General features: G+C 46.7%; 1 protein-coding gene across 1 annotated transcript in view; it reads right to left on the bottom strand.

The window, feature by feature from the left end:
- The window catches only part of LOC135397497 (uncharacterized), a 151,559-nt gene that overhangs the window by 102,353 nt on the left and 33,717 nt on the right, over window positions 1–15,489 (bottom strand). The window contains exons 3-4 of the mRNA XM_064629100.1: window positions 7,092–7,312; window positions 6,862–6,900 (exon numbers count right to left, since the gene is read on the bottom strand). Of these exons, the coding sequence (XP_064485170.1) occupies window positions 6,862–6,900; window positions 7,092–7,126 (74 nt within the window). The 5' untranslated portion in view covers window positions 7,127–7,312. The remainder of the gene's footprint in view (window positions 1–6,861; window positions 6,901–7,091; window positions 7,313–15,489) is intronic.

Here is a 15,489-nt window from a genome sequence, read left to right as displayed (position 1 = left end):
CTTCCTCAATCATCAATGTGATCCCTCCAAAAGTGTGAGAACTGTTTAGACAGTCTATTTAACGCCAAGATAAAAATATAAAAAACACACACATGTTCGATCACGAGATAAAACGGTAAAGCCTTTCCCAGTTACGAGAGGTGGAGTAGCCGGCCTTCCGTTTTAATGTATCTTTATTTCATTTTTTTTTTACCAAATTAAACCAAGGAAGTAAAAGAAAACGACCTTCACGACCAACTTGCACTACAAATGTTCTTTCTCACAACAAGAACGATTATGACAGTTACTCAATTATTTGTCGAGTCACGCGAGTCAGAAACAGAAAAAAGAAAGAAAAGAAGACACAAGAACAAGGATGATAGATTATGATAAATATTGCTGTGCCTCAGCAGTAACAAAACCGGTTAGATGTAGATTCCGAAAGCAAATTATAGAATGTGATACTCTGCCCAATCAATCCGTCTATTTTTTGCTGCAGTCTCGTCGCTGCGCAATCTATGTTTTACTTGACTGATTCGCTGATGTAATCTAAAATAATAACTTTCTATGGTGTTTCTCACCGCGGGCGGGCGCAGGGCATATTTCGGGGCGTTGAGAAGATGTTGCAGAGTCAATAAACGGGGATCGCTAGTCCACTTTTGTAGAAACACTGCTTTTATTGATGAGGTGCATAGCCCTACTCTTTTTCCCCCTTTTTCTACCCGTAGCTCGATTAATCGGAGCTTTATTAATTCGATCAATTAATTCTATTCCTTCAAGGAATGAAGTTTTTCGTTTTATCCTGTACAACAGTGTACTTTGACACATTCAATATCCTGAGCAGAATACAGTAATTAAGTGAGGGACACTTTGAATGACAGTGACGATTTCAATTTCATCAATTCGTACAATAACTGTATCAATTATGCAATGATGTATCTACGTAGTAAATATCCAGTAAATAAAAGTGTGGGTGGTTTACGCCAATAGGTATCCCTGTAGGTATATTGCTAGTGTGCTGTGTCCCGCTTCTTTACGTATATCTATGCGTATCTTATTCGTGAGTTACTTAGGTTATATTGGAATATATTGCGTCCCCTGCGGCTGTATACCTGATTCTCTGCACAAACAATGTGCTGCACAAGTGAGTTGTGAGTTATATTTACGAATCTTCTTCAATGCGTACTTGAATACAACTCTATACGGCAAAAAAAAAAAAAAAAAATCCGTCCTTATTTCACCCGTTATCCAACCCGAACACTTTCTGTAATGCATGTTCGCATTTCCATATTTCTCTACAGCAGGGTTGCGGCCTTGCCACTCCGGAGTTGGAATGATTCCGGAATGATTCCAGATTTACCACAGCTCGGAATGGAATTGGAATGGAATGACGGAAACTATCTAGGAATGGAATGGGAATGGAAGTAGGCAGTTCTTACTTTCGCAGGAATGGAATTGGAATGGAATGGAATGAAATTGAAATGGAATTGGAATGGAATGGTCTGGGCGCCCTGGTGGCTGCTGGGCTAGCCAGTACGGTTACCGGTCCCTTTTCATTTATTGATGGAATTAACGGAATGGAATGGGGTTGCCAAGCCCATTCCAGGAGTGGGAATTGGCCATATCTTTTCATTACGAGGAATTGAAAGGAATGGAAGTATCACAAATCTCCCTTTCTAGGAATGGAATTGGAATGAAATTGGTGGCCCCGTTCGGCAACCCTGCTCTACAGAAACTGTTTCGCGGTCCAGTAGCGGGTGAAATTAGGCTTCAAGGTTTAGCCCTATACGACTGAATCGAAGTACCAGTTTAAGAACAAGTAACTCACGAAAAAGCCAATGAGTGCCAGAGCCACAGGGGTTGAACCTGCGGGACCCTCCTGATTACCGGTCAGGGGTGCTACCCCCCTGGCACTCATCGGCTTTTTCGTGAATTACTTGTTGACTTTTACGCTTATAGGCCCTTGCGTGCTCAATAAGTTGTGTTTGCCTATCTACCATTTAGAAGACTCAAAGACAACATGCATTCGCATAGCTACATTTCCCTGGAACGTTCCAAGCTTTAGTTGTAGATGAATAAAAATAAAACAACAATATCTATCTATTTATATTTCTCTAGAGCTTGAAGGCAAAACCTGCTTCAATTGAAATTCGCAGTTTAAAGGAAATATTAAAAATTTTCTACTTAATACTGCGCAGACAGAGTAATGGTAACTTCATTCACTTTAAGGAACACTTACCAATACGTGATCGACACGCCTTGTCAATAAAATAAATATATCGTAAAAAGGAAATATCTTGTAAAACAGATACATTCAAATACTCCAAAAGCAATCTCAACTTCGAACGACTTACCTCAAACAATGTGCCATTCAGGGTCATAACTTTTTGTAAAGAAACTAGATTCTTACTTCACCGCTAAACACGGAAACCCAGATGCCCTTGAGGTGGCACGTACCCTAATAGTCTTCGAGCAGTGCCTATGTTACACTGTGACGTACATTATGTATTAGTTCGTGTAAGGTTTGTGAGTGTTGTTGTACTCAGATTAATTGACTATGATACGTGAATGTTATTCCCGCTCCTGCAAAGGCTCCAAGAGGAGCCAGCAGTATTTGTTAAATAATTAAATAAATAAATAAATTTACGTCCCACCATCTCCATATTTTTCTTCTCTAATTCTAATCTAATCTATGTGAACCAAAGGGTGATACCAAACGGTAGGAGCATCTTATTTATTTACACGTGGTAAACAATACTTTCGTGCACGAGACTGCACTTCTTCAGGTACGAAAGTATTGTACGTGTGTAAATAAATAAGTTGCTCCTACCGTTTAATATCAATCTTTGATTTACTCACCACCGGCAACTTGACATCGGCTATTTCTTCTGCCTTCTAATCTATGTGCAAAGAAGAGGTGTAATGCACCTGCGTGCTTGTAAGATGCGCTACGCAAGAACGTTGACGGAAATCGTTCCGCCGAAAAGTAAACAGCGTATAACCGCGGAATCAGCACTGAGCGGCAACCACCAGCTTGATGCGCAGACTCGCATATTTCCGGGGCGGGTTTGTTTTAACCCGTGCCAACCGTATTCTGCCACATGGGCATCAACCGCCCGCCGGAACACCTGCAGGGCGACTGTCGTCTTACTTTCGGCGTCGCTTCGGCACTCAAGATTTGCATATGCACGTCGAGTATACACAGACGTGCGAGTGAATCTACGTGAGGTCCCTACACGCCCACGAAGGAAGTTCCACCATAAAAGGATATCGACGACGAAAGGCGATGCCACGTAGTACTTCTATAAAACAAACTTTTAGAGGAGCTGGTTATGGAGGCGTCGACTGGTATTGAGATTAGAGTTGCATTCGACGGTAAGTCGCACGTATATGTCGAATGTAAAATTTCATCGTCGTAGTTTTTGAAATCAGCAAGAAAATCTAACATCCGGTTTCGGTTTCACTGATGATGTCAGCACGCGCCGCCGCTCTTCGGCGGACGTCACAAGGTTGTTGGGACAGCTTTTTTTTAAATTCCGTGTTAGCACCGCGACGCAACTGTGGCTATGGTCTAACTACAAGCGTGGACAGATGGAGAGAGGACAGCAGGTGTTAGTAGGCGTCCTGGGCCGACTTCAGGGGGAACTGTGCCGACATTCGTCTGGAAAGTCTTCGGAAAACCCAGGGAAAATCTCAGACAGCAGAGCCCGTCCCAAGATTCGAACCCATGTCCCCTCCCTGTCTCGGCGTGGAAAGCGCTCATCCTAACCACTATGCCACGGGAGCTGGTGTGTTGCGACCGAGATAAAGGCGATTGAAGAATGTTTTGCCATATGAGAAACCGTTCAACACGTTGCGAGTCGACGGCTTGATTGGTTGGCAGAACAGGAACCGGAAGGGCATTAACAGTAACGTCACCAGCGGCATGGCGTAGTGGGTAAAATCATCTATTCGTTGGTGGCTTCAAGGTCGTGCTGAGGAGAGGAAGGTGGTGGGTTCGAATCCTACCACCTGCTATGTTGTCTGAGGTTTTCTCTGGGTTTTCCCGTAGACTTTTGAGACGGATGTCGGCGTGGTTCCTCCTGAAGTCGGCCCAGGACGTATTGTAACCCCCTGTCCCCGACTCCCTCCTGCTGTCCCCTCTCTATTTGTCCACGTCTGTGCGCCACTTAAAGCCACAGTTGCTTCGCAGCGCTAACACGGTGTCAAGAAAACAGAAATTAACAGTGACGTCAGGGTAGCGGAACGCCGGCCAAGCGCCGGCTAACGAATTTGATTACAAATAATTGGCTTCGAATTTAATCGATTTTTATCGCTTTTTCCACGGTGACCGTGAGCATCATAAGAAAGTATGTGCCAGCTGGTATGGTTTGAGATGAAAGATGGTTTGTGAGGGGGGAAAAGAGTGTTTATCGGTTTATCTAAGAGGTGAAATCTGAATCGAAGACGAACGAAGTGATAAAGAAACATATATCAAGAGATCTTGCAGTCAAGTAAGGTTCTTGAAAAACAGCATTATCTGATTTACTCTACGCATAGTTCCAGTAACATCTACCCCACCGTCAGGCCTCGCATGGGTTCGAAACTAGTCAGCCGTATTCCATTCTGTTCTGAAATCTTATGAAATTCGTTATGAAACTTAAAATCGAAACCCTCTTTCTTACCTTAAGCAAAGGAGTGTCCCCTGGGCGTAATTTTAAAAGGGGTTGTGAAAGCGAAAGGTGCATGTATATCGAAAGGAATGACGAGGATTGACAAGGACTGTCTGAATGTCTCTCGAATGCGTTATCTGCCAACGGCGTGTAACACCCCCGCTCCCCTCTCTACCCCCCCCCCCCCCAAAAAAAAAGAAAACGAGGCCTATATCACCACAAACAATATTCGAACACGACGTAATTCTTAGGAGTCGCTTCCATTACAGCCACGGGCTCAGCGGCAGTAGTTATGGATACGAGCCGACTTCAGCCGGGTGGACAGCCACTCGAAGCCGCAGAGTTTTTAGGTTAGAAATCGTCTGCAACGATTTCCTGAAGCAGACGACGCGGTCACTCCACATGTCCATCTTCTACCACCTAGTTTTACTACGACGAACTTTACGATGAGTCGAAGCGTAGTAAATCCAGCGAGATTCCGGTGAATGTAAATGAGTGCTGATAAAACGAATTCACGACTAAACGTTCATCTTGCTTTATTCGAGTTAGAGCGCGAGATGCCACAGAAGACAGGCCCATGACGTTCCTCGCAAGTATTCCGATCACACATTCCCAGGCGGAACTTTCTAACCTCACCTAACCTAACCTAACCTTCCCAACCAGTGTACGCCCTCACGCTCACGCAGCACCACAAACACAGTACTAATATGTTTTTCACACTCAAAACAACCGTATACCTGTATGTACGTGACAGGCATCTTTAAAGCGCACATAATACTCGCTTATAACTAGTCATGCATAAGGACGCATATAGATGCATGCGTGATTACATCGCCTCCCCTCCAATTAGACATGTTTGTCTCGCTTTCACTTGGCGGGCAAGTGCACAAATTAGTTCCTGCTTCACGAACGCCTAATACGGGTAGCGAAGCCTAACGCTCTTTTGCCAAACAGACAGATCCGGCAAGCCGTATTGACAGTTTGACACTCTGAAGTTGAAAGCGGTAACTGTATAATCAAGTATATACCACGAGCAAACGTGCTAGGTTATAGTCGCTCGTGTTGTTGTGTGAGATTTGCTATCTTTCAGAACAACAACTCGTATAGTGGCTCAGTGATTACGAGACAATAAGGCTTAATTGCTATCCTGTGCAGATCTACTACATGGTGCTACTACACACTGCTAATATCATGAGAAGGGCGAGATTTAACAGCGACATGCCTGCACACCTCAAGCTGGACCGATGTTTGAGTGCCCGGACTTTAACGGATATTACTAATGACTAATAGAATAGGCGTGGGAACATGATCAAGTCCCACAGCTCCACCATTGTATCTCTGAGGATTTCATTGTTCCCATCTTACGTATACCATTGTATTCCTCTGTCTTTGTTTTGTGTAACCCCCCTCCCCCCTCGTCTGTAAGGTTATTACGTTGAAGGTATCACACACACACACACACACAAAGAAAATTTAAGGTATAAATACTGAACTGGGCTTAAATACTTACACAGTGGAGAGAAGGAGCAATCTAAATGCTACTTTCTGAAAACTGTCATACACTGCCATTATACAACAGCAAACATACTTAAAATGATGATAAGCATAAGATTTGCGAGTACACATTCGAAACTATGCGTCTCCTATAATCACTTACACGCCACTGCATGACATCGTGTTTATGCCAGAAAAAAAAATATCCTTGTAATTCTATGAACTCATTACGTGCACCAAGACCAGGATAGGTCGAGCGTGGCCCACCACCTGCTGCTAGATGCCTAATTCAACTACAAAACTCTTGTCCGCGTACAGTTCAGAAAGCATTCCGTCATGACCACCTTACACAAAACAATCTGTTCGGACTCGCACACGCGGAACTTGGCCCAGATGCTACACTGCGATTAAGAAACAATGGACGATGCGGTAGCGGACGGGAAAAAAATTATTACACGGTCACGTGTTGCACGTCAACAGCGTCTGCGTGCACAAATAATTACGTGGTGGAGGAAATGTGGGGTTGTTTCGTGTACTCTTCGAATGGTGTGCCTACACAATTGTGCCCTTTAAGAACTGCCCCTAAGCGAGTGATTTGTAAGATGATTCCATTTCCGCAGCAGCAGGATGCAGGTGCACATCTTTTCTAGCCTTCTCGTGACTATCAGGCAGCGCGTACGGAGGATATTTAAATTAAAAGACAGCCCCGAAAGTAAATGGTGAGAAAGAAGGATACCTGTATTTTTGCCATTTGTTGGGATCCCGTTGTGGTATCCTGGAACAACAAAACATGAACTCGTTTCAATGGCAGTAAAATCATAACCGAAACAAAGTTATGTCCATTGCTTAATGTATTAGGCAACAACCAAATGGAGCAGAATGCCACCTGCCGCCAGCAGGTTCACACATGTGCACGTTCATACATGTGCAAATTCTAATGGAAGATAAAGCGAAAACACTGCTCACGAAGCCGAAGTTCTGTCCCGTGTTATGTTGAGCATTCGCGCGGCGCAGGAATATCGGGAGTGACGTACTGCGCGCTTAGCAGACGACACTTGGCAGACGACACCCTGAGCATCTTTTCCTGTCGTCTGCTACGGAGTATCTTGTGGCTGTGCCGCACGGTATTCCACATGGTTAGTAGTGTACGCGAAGTCAAGTCTTCCGGCTTTTTACTCTCTCCCATCCTAAAGGAAAAAATAAAAATTGAATTGAATTGAATTGAAGACACGACGTTCAGCGCTCACGATCACGTGGCAGCAGAAAGCTATGACGTTTTTCGCATCTCCCGCTGCAGCATTTTGGGGAGTGTCACTCGTTTGAATACACGTTTACACTATACGGTACACAGAGAGACAGGTTTAATGACTATCTTGTGTCAATCATTTTTTTAGTTTATCATTAAAGAGTCATCAACAGCAGAAGTGTTAGGCATGATATTCCCATGACCACGTCCACGTGCACATATCGTACACACAGTTTCTTCCGCCCGTCTTGCACGAGCAGGAAGTAAGTTGGGACGGGAGATATCCTTTGAGCGGAATAAAGTCCAAACTTCCTCTGATTACACTTGCACGCTGCAGGATGTTTTTCATTACGTGCATGCTTCACTTTAGGCACAGAGGTTCTTTTTCTTTTTCCTGTTTGATACGCAAGTGAATCTCAAACCGGACAGCACATAAAGGCCTCTCGTTTGTGGACAACTGGGGACATCGGTGTCTTCGTCAAGTCAAGAAAAACAACGCTATGCATGCACGAGGGATGTATGTCGGATCATGTATGGTCTTTGCCTCATCACGTCCAGTTTTATACCTGTGCAGCACGGGCGTGGATTGTTCTGCTCTTCGTTAGCCCTAAGGTAACCTAGCTATCTTAAACCCGAAATAACCCCTCACCTTCAGGCCGATGGCCAAGAATGGTGATGGTGGTCGTTCCGGTCCCCCCGGAACGCACGACGCGGTTCCCCGAGGCCGTAGTCGCTCCCCGGTACGGAGAAACCGGTCGAACTCCGCCCCTTGCGAACGGACACTTCTGTCGCTTCAACAGCCTTCTCTGGCCGAGGACCGAACGTCAGGCACAGAAGTGTATGACGTAAGTCAGACCAGTGATCCAATGAATTGTGATGAATCACTGGACCAAGATATGGGGGACCCTTTCACGCTGGTGACTTACAAGAAGAATAGGCCTCAAGGCATCCCTGTATTGTTCAAGCCAGTTGACCCTGGAAAGTCGTTTTGGAAAGTCAATCCCAACGTGGTAGCGAAGACTATTCGCTCTGCGGCCCAGGAATCAATTCTCCGTCATCGGGTCAACGCTGATGGCTCCATGTGCATCTTCGTCCAGACGGAAGGGGCAGTGTCTAATCTGATGACCATTAGTGAAGTGGCTGGGGTGGCAGTTACTGTCACCATCCCCTCCTCATACGTTAATAACATGGGGAAAATCTATGACGTCCCACTGGAGTATACCGACGAGGAACTCACCTCGTATTTGGGAGAGGATGGCGTCATAGCCGCTCGGCGTCAAGTGCGGCATGTCTCTCATGAAGATGGGTCGGACCAGTACATTCCCCTTCGCCGTCTGTCACTGTCTCCATCCCCGGTCTCAAGAACAACAAAAAGAACTATCCTGATTTTATTCTTAGGCAACTTACCCTTGACTTCGTCGAGGCTCAATACCGCAACAGTACCGCTGTATACACGGATGGATCGTCGACCAGGGACACTTCATCTTCAGCCTTTGCCATTCCATCACAGTCTGTTACACGTGGGTGTCGTCTATCTCACCATACCTCATCGACATCCGCTGAACTTTATGCTATCTTGTTATTTTTGACATATGCGGAAGACTGTGAACCCCAGCACTGGGTAATTTACACAGACTCCAAAGCAGCTCTCCTGTGCATTAAAAACATGGGCATCCGCGGTTCCCTTGCCTCAGTGGTGATAGACATCCTGTGCGCCCTGAAGTCCCTACAAGATCGCTCCCACTACGTTGCCTTTCAATGGGTTCCAGGGCATTGCGGAATAACTGGGCACCACGAGGCCGACGCTGCCGCTGCACACCAACAACGACCTTCTATGCCCATTATACTCTCGAGAGGAGACAGAAGATCCCTCCTCAGGCATTTGTCCGATTCCTGGTCTACCCTACAGTGGCAACACGACATTCCAACTATGTCCTCTTTGGGGAATGTAGACCCAACGCTGTCATACCGACTGCCTGCAAAGCTTCCTCGTCCTCTGAAGTCACTCATCCACAGGCTACGTCTGAACGTGGCCTTCACTCCGTCCTATCGATACCAGCTAGGCTGTGAGGCTAGCCCTATGTGCAACGAGTGTGGCGTACTTGCCAACGTTGAGCACATACTCCTCCGCTGCCGGACCTATGTCAACGAGAGGCGTACACTGCAGTCGCAGCTTGCCACCCTTGGCTGCCGCCCCTTCAACTTGTCGACCATCCTCGGCCCTTGGGACACCGCGGCCGACTCCAGGGCGGCCTTACGTCACGTGGTTGACTTCTTTGAGGCGGCAGGCCTAAAGGACTCACTATGACCCCAGCAGCGCCCTCGGACACTCCCACCACCACGATCACGTCCAGCATCGTCATCGCCACTTCGATCATTCCCGTCATCTCTCATCGTCATCTGTCACCACTCATATTAGACCCCTAGCTATGGGGTAGCGTTCCACTCCTAGAGTGGAAAACCTCCCCACTTCATCACCATAATATATATGTTGTTGTTGTTATACTCGCAATCTCTACAAGTGCAGGTAACTATTTGAGAAACTCGAGGTTTCTCTGGAGCCTTCGTGGCGAAGGCTCATTTTATGACGGAGCGTTACTATCATGTAAATACAAATGTAATAGTAATAAGAAAGAAAACAGATACGCGAAACATGCAAGGGCAACCTGAAATTCTACGAACGTGTGGCGAATGTGTCATCAAGAAGGGGAACTACCTGTCGAGGAACTCCAGCCAATGTTTCAGTAAACTCTATTTGCGATATACACCGGCGATTTACAAACGGCTCACACTCAATTACTTGTTCTCAACGGACGAAACAGTGTCGCCCCAAGGATCAGTATAGGGCTCTGCATGGCCACAACATCGATTACCCACATGCCTGAAGGAGGACTCGCATGTGGCCATCCGTTGAACACAGAGGAGCTAGATCTCGGAGAAAGAGTCCGTCGGAAGTTGCCGACAAAAAGTCCACCGGACACAGGATGCAGGGTGACCTTCGCTGTGGGTTTACCAAAAAGCATTGGCCGCACGGCAATCGCAGATGACATGGTCGTTCGACTCAGAGTGGGCACGGTGCATTGAGTATAACGATACCCCAACGGCCCAATCTATCCGCGTGTGGGAAGAATTTTCCAGGTGAATTTCCACAGTATATCTCTGAGTTCCCCGGAAAGCCACGATAGGACGAAACAGCCCAGCTGAATTTGCACACAAGCAGTACGGTACGGGCAAGTACGGTGGTAGGGTTCAGTCCTGCGAGCTACAATGACGGCAAGCTGGAGCGGCGGAGGTGCCACTCCATGGTCGACGGCCTGTGCTCAACCACATACCTGTTGGAAGAACCGAACCAACGCAGCTTGGAACCTCCCAGGTGCGTCCTCTTGGAGCATCTCAGTCTCGAGGTGGCGGCGAAGAGGACATAGCCAATATCGCAGCGGTGTCTTTGCAGGGACATGATATTCCGATGATGAGATGCGCATTGCCGAACATAAAGCTTCACGCCGTCAGGCAACGGAAACATCAGAGTCCGCTTGCGCGAGTGTCCAAGTGGTTCCTGAGTACACCCTCAGTAGCTTCTGCAGTGCTTCGGGTACGCGGCACAGCCCTCGACGCTGCTCGTGCGTAAAGCACTGGCAAAGCTACTGAGGGCACCACGAAGCAATTTCCTCAACGTTCGTGCAAGTGGGTCCAGGTACTGCCCCCCCCCCCTTTTTTTTTTTCGTGGCAGCATTAGAAACAGTTATTTTGGAGGTGCGCTAGTTTTTTACCTCCAAAAGGAACGAGAAGAGCTACGTGTACGGCCGGCGGCAACAGAACGTGGACGAGAAACCATAGGTGGGCCAGGAAGACCTACACCACGCGACGTATAGGATTCGCTGAGTTGACAGTACCCAGATGCGAAAAAGTGGAGCCACTCTAATCGATATGCACGTCCAGAATGCAATGTGTATTGTCATCAAGTAGGAGAACTAGGTATCTATGGAGGCTGTCCCCGTATTACACCGATGGAAACTCCCCGGACAACGCTGCAGTTAGGTTGTGCTTTTTTTTTTTTTAATTGAAGACTGGAGGATGAGACAACGCTCAATGCTCTGTTACATCACGTTTCAAAAACATCAGTGCTCTCACCCTAAAAGGGAAAGCAGGCTCACTGTGTTGTCCCCCTCCCCGTCGAACATTGAAACGCAGATTTGTGGAGTAACACAAAAGAGAAAATCTATTTACATGCTCTACGCTCAATGAATTATGCAACGCTATGCAACATTCTTACAATGTACAGCACTACAACCGACAGCGTTACTTCTGAAGGCTGGGGGATGGGACCTACAACGTCACAAACAGAATCAAGCGCATGCATTTTCATCAAGCAGGATATATATATGGAGGTAGACCCTTTTAAATCGAAAGAAACTCTAATTTAAAGCTTGTGTGTATCCTCACTTGTGTGTCAGTCCTCTGCACCGGCGAACATTATTAAGCGGATTTAAAGGGAGAGCGTTACTGTCGGTAAGTAGGCGAGATACCTACGAAAGAGTGCAAACAAAGCATGTAAATATACACTTTTCGATGTATATTTCACTTTGATATACATATACACATATAAAATTTCACTTTTCAATGGATATCTCGCCATCTTGACGACAGCACACACTTTGATTTCACAACACACTCTGTGTAAGGTGAACTACCTCGATTCACTTGACGACAATATTGTCGTCAAGCAGGAGAACTACCCATGGATGATATAGTCCCCTTTACACCGAGTGTGTGTTGTGAAATCAAAGTGTATACTGTTTATTTAATCCGTGTTAGCGCCGCGAAGCAACTGTGGCCATGAGCAGCGTAGAGATGTCGACAGGGAGAGAGGACAGCAGGAACAAGTAGGGGACAAGGGGGTTAGTATGTGTCCTGGGCCGACTTCAGGAGGAACTGGGCCGACATCCGTCTGGAAGGGCTTCGGAAAACCCAGCGAAAACCACCACAGACGGCGCGGCGGTGGTAGGATTCGAACCCACCACCTCCCAGTCTTCTGCACGATCTTGTCTATACCACCAACGCCCATGCCGCTGGTAAAAACCTGTGTGTTGTCATCAAGTAGGCGAAATACCTATAGAAAAGATTGTTATCAAGTAGAAGAATTCAGCTCTATCTTACACACCAGATCACAACGACCGCAAGGGGAGACTGCGAAACCAAAATGATGTTTGAGAGAGAGAAAAAAAAACACAGTGGATTGTAAAGCTGAAACCACTGGGAACACATCTTCTCAGTGCACATGCATGCATATCAAGGCTGAACAGCAACTCTGCCGGCGTATTTTCCAACTCTTCCTTTGCCTTTTTGGTTACTTCACCTCTGCTATAATGGCTTCACATAGTTTCAACAACAACATTGGGATGTTTCATCGCCATAACATATAGCTTCCTCGTCCGTCTGACATTGCAGCTTTCCGCTTCCAGTTGTTGTTGCAAGATCGTCGCAAGATAACTATCGTCAAGTGCGGTGGGCGGAAGACATAACGGATATGAGAACTATCTTCCTTCCTCAAAACTGCGTAAGAAATTGCCTTATGAGCCCTGACGGCCAAGTCAAAGGCTGGAGCCGTCTTTGGGCTCTTTAAAGGGGTTGCGACAGGTCATCCTTAGATAAACGTTAAAAAAAAAGAACAGAAAAAAAAAAAGTTATTTGCACCGATGTGAACCTGCATTGAATGACTCACAGGGAAGAGGTAACAGAAGGTGAGAGAATGGGCACCGCGAATACCGAAACGCATGCGGCTCTGGCATCACAACCCTCGCCGCTGCCTGTGAGGCAGCGCCACGACCTACTACTATAGTCAGTGAAAACTTAAGTGCTACAATTGGAACCGCCCACTCATCCGTGGAAGTCTCCTGCGATTGGCTACCAGCCTTTGCACGACGCTGCCGCTTCGCGATGTAGTGCTGGCTCTCTCGCCCCCCCCCCCCCAAGTCCCCACTTGGCCGCGCCGCACTACATTAGCACGCGCGGAGGGATTATTGTGTGTGTGGGGGGGGGGGGGGAGGGGGGTCAAGTGTATGACTTATGTTGTCACTGACTATAAATTACAACGACTACGTCATAGGCACCCATTCCCAGCGCCTCATTTGGAAGCGAGCGCTGGCGCTGCACATCGACCCTATTGTTGCTTCCTCAATTTCTTTCTGCAATACTTTGTACTTCAGCTTTCATTAGTATTTTTGACGGGAGATGCTTCTTACTACAGTTGACTATCATCATCATTCTACGCGTTTCCATAGGAGCTGTTGCTGTCGTCTGCTACGGTAGTGATACGTTCGCTCCTGCGCTTTCAAAATTCAAATTTCCATTGTCCAATCACGATGTAGATCTCGCTACCGATCAGTAGCGCCCCTAGCGGATCGTGTGGATCATCTCCTCATAGGGGTTGCCTATTATGACATGGTCGTTATAATCTAGTAGGTAGTGGGGCAGCGCTCGAGAAGTCACGTGCCTACGGCTGCCAATGGGAATGGCTCTGAGCACTGTGACGTCTGCGCATTACTCGGGAGTGTGGTCGATGGCTTGTATCTGGCTAAGTACGACACGTAGAACAATCATTCTTTTTTCCTTAGTATTCCTGCGTGCAGTACAATGCGTCCATGATGTAATTGAGCCACATCTATGAAAGTGTCCCAACAAATTTAACCATTTGGCCTGCCGTCCTCGCGCTGATCGGATCATGAGGAGACAAGAGATATACGTCCTCTGCAGCGGATGATTTCCTTCGACGTAGTCGAACCTAACGATGGACAAAGCTAGCGGCTTAAAGAGGCCTAGCTTAGAAGTAGCAGTCATCTCCGTCAGAACGTTACTATGAACAGCTTTACGTCTGCCAACTCCAAGAAAAGGTTGACAAAATCAAAAACCAAGTGGTAGACAAACAAGCAAGAAAAAAAAAGGGGGGGGGGAAAGATGATAGACAGGAGGTGCATGGGTCCCGGAAGAAAAACGAAATACCGTCAGGAAAATAGGTTCATTGACAGGCGGGATAGTTTACGATTTGAGTACGTGGAGCGGCTGCGGAACAGCTTAATTTGTGTCCGGGAGCAAGAATTGTGTTTAACGCAGCATCATGAGGGTGAAAGTAGAACACCTCAAACTCTATCGGAGATGCTGTCGTCGTAACGAAAGTTTTAAATAAATCCGAAAACCACGTAATCTCGAAATAATCTGTCTGCGTGGTCAACGCGATATCATGTTGCTGTGTTGAGCCTGTGCTATGTCGTAGCCTGATACGTGAAATGCTGGGTGGTATTCAAACGTAACAAAACGGCTAGTCGAGAACAAACGAAGGAAGCTCACTCCTTCTGATTCAGTTACAGAGGACTTCTATGCGAGCTCCCTCATTTCCGCAAACACGTTTATGCGTCCCACAACGTACGGCTGCTTTTATTACGATACAACGCAAACATAAAAACAATTAACGCACCGTCGTATCGACTTTTCCGCTGTTCTCCTACTTACCGCAACTTCCCGTGCACCAGCTGGAAACTCGCCAGCCAATCCCCCTTTTGCGACGCATCTGCCCTTTAACCGCCTCCGCTATCTAACGCTAACAACGCCTTTAACATTCAAAGACAGAAGGAGAGCGCCATCCTGAGAATCACAGGTGGCTCTAACCACGTGCCGGCCGCCGCTTGCGTAGACCACCTGGACCTCAGAAACCCTTATAACAGCCAAAGAGTGGGTCAAGACGACGTTTATCACATGACCACTGCGCGGGGCATCTTGTGCTCGAGTTTGCAAAAAAAAAAAAAAAAAAGAAAAAAAAAAAAAAGAGGCACCACCGGTTGGAACCCGCAGCTGATCGCAAAAAAGAACAGCTGAAAAAGTTCACTGGAGAACGAATGTGGGCCTGAAAAGGCAGATGCGTATTTATTCCAGAGAACTCGCGGTGATGTTAATCATAATCTCTCGCGCAGAAAAAAAACACAAAAAACACGTGTGTGTATAAGTGTAAGAGGGTCACATGTCGCAAGTGAGGAAGCAGATGAGCGTATCGCAGCTGGATCCGTGCAGACAGGGAGGAAGTATGTGACATATAGCATATTTCAATAAGGATGTGACGGTGTTTCC

Source organism: Ornithodoros turicata, chromosome 6 (assembly GCF_037126465.1).
Source record: "Ornithodoros turicata isolate Travis chromosome 6, ASM3712646v1, whole genome shotgun sequence".
In the NCBI taxonomy this organism is placed as follows: Eukaryota; Metazoa; Arthropoda; class Arachnida; order Ixodida; family Argasidae; genus Ornithodoros; species Ornithodoros turicata.
The sequence above is the reverse complement of the archived record's forward strand: the minus strand, read 5'-3'. Positions and strand labels throughout refer to the sequence as shown.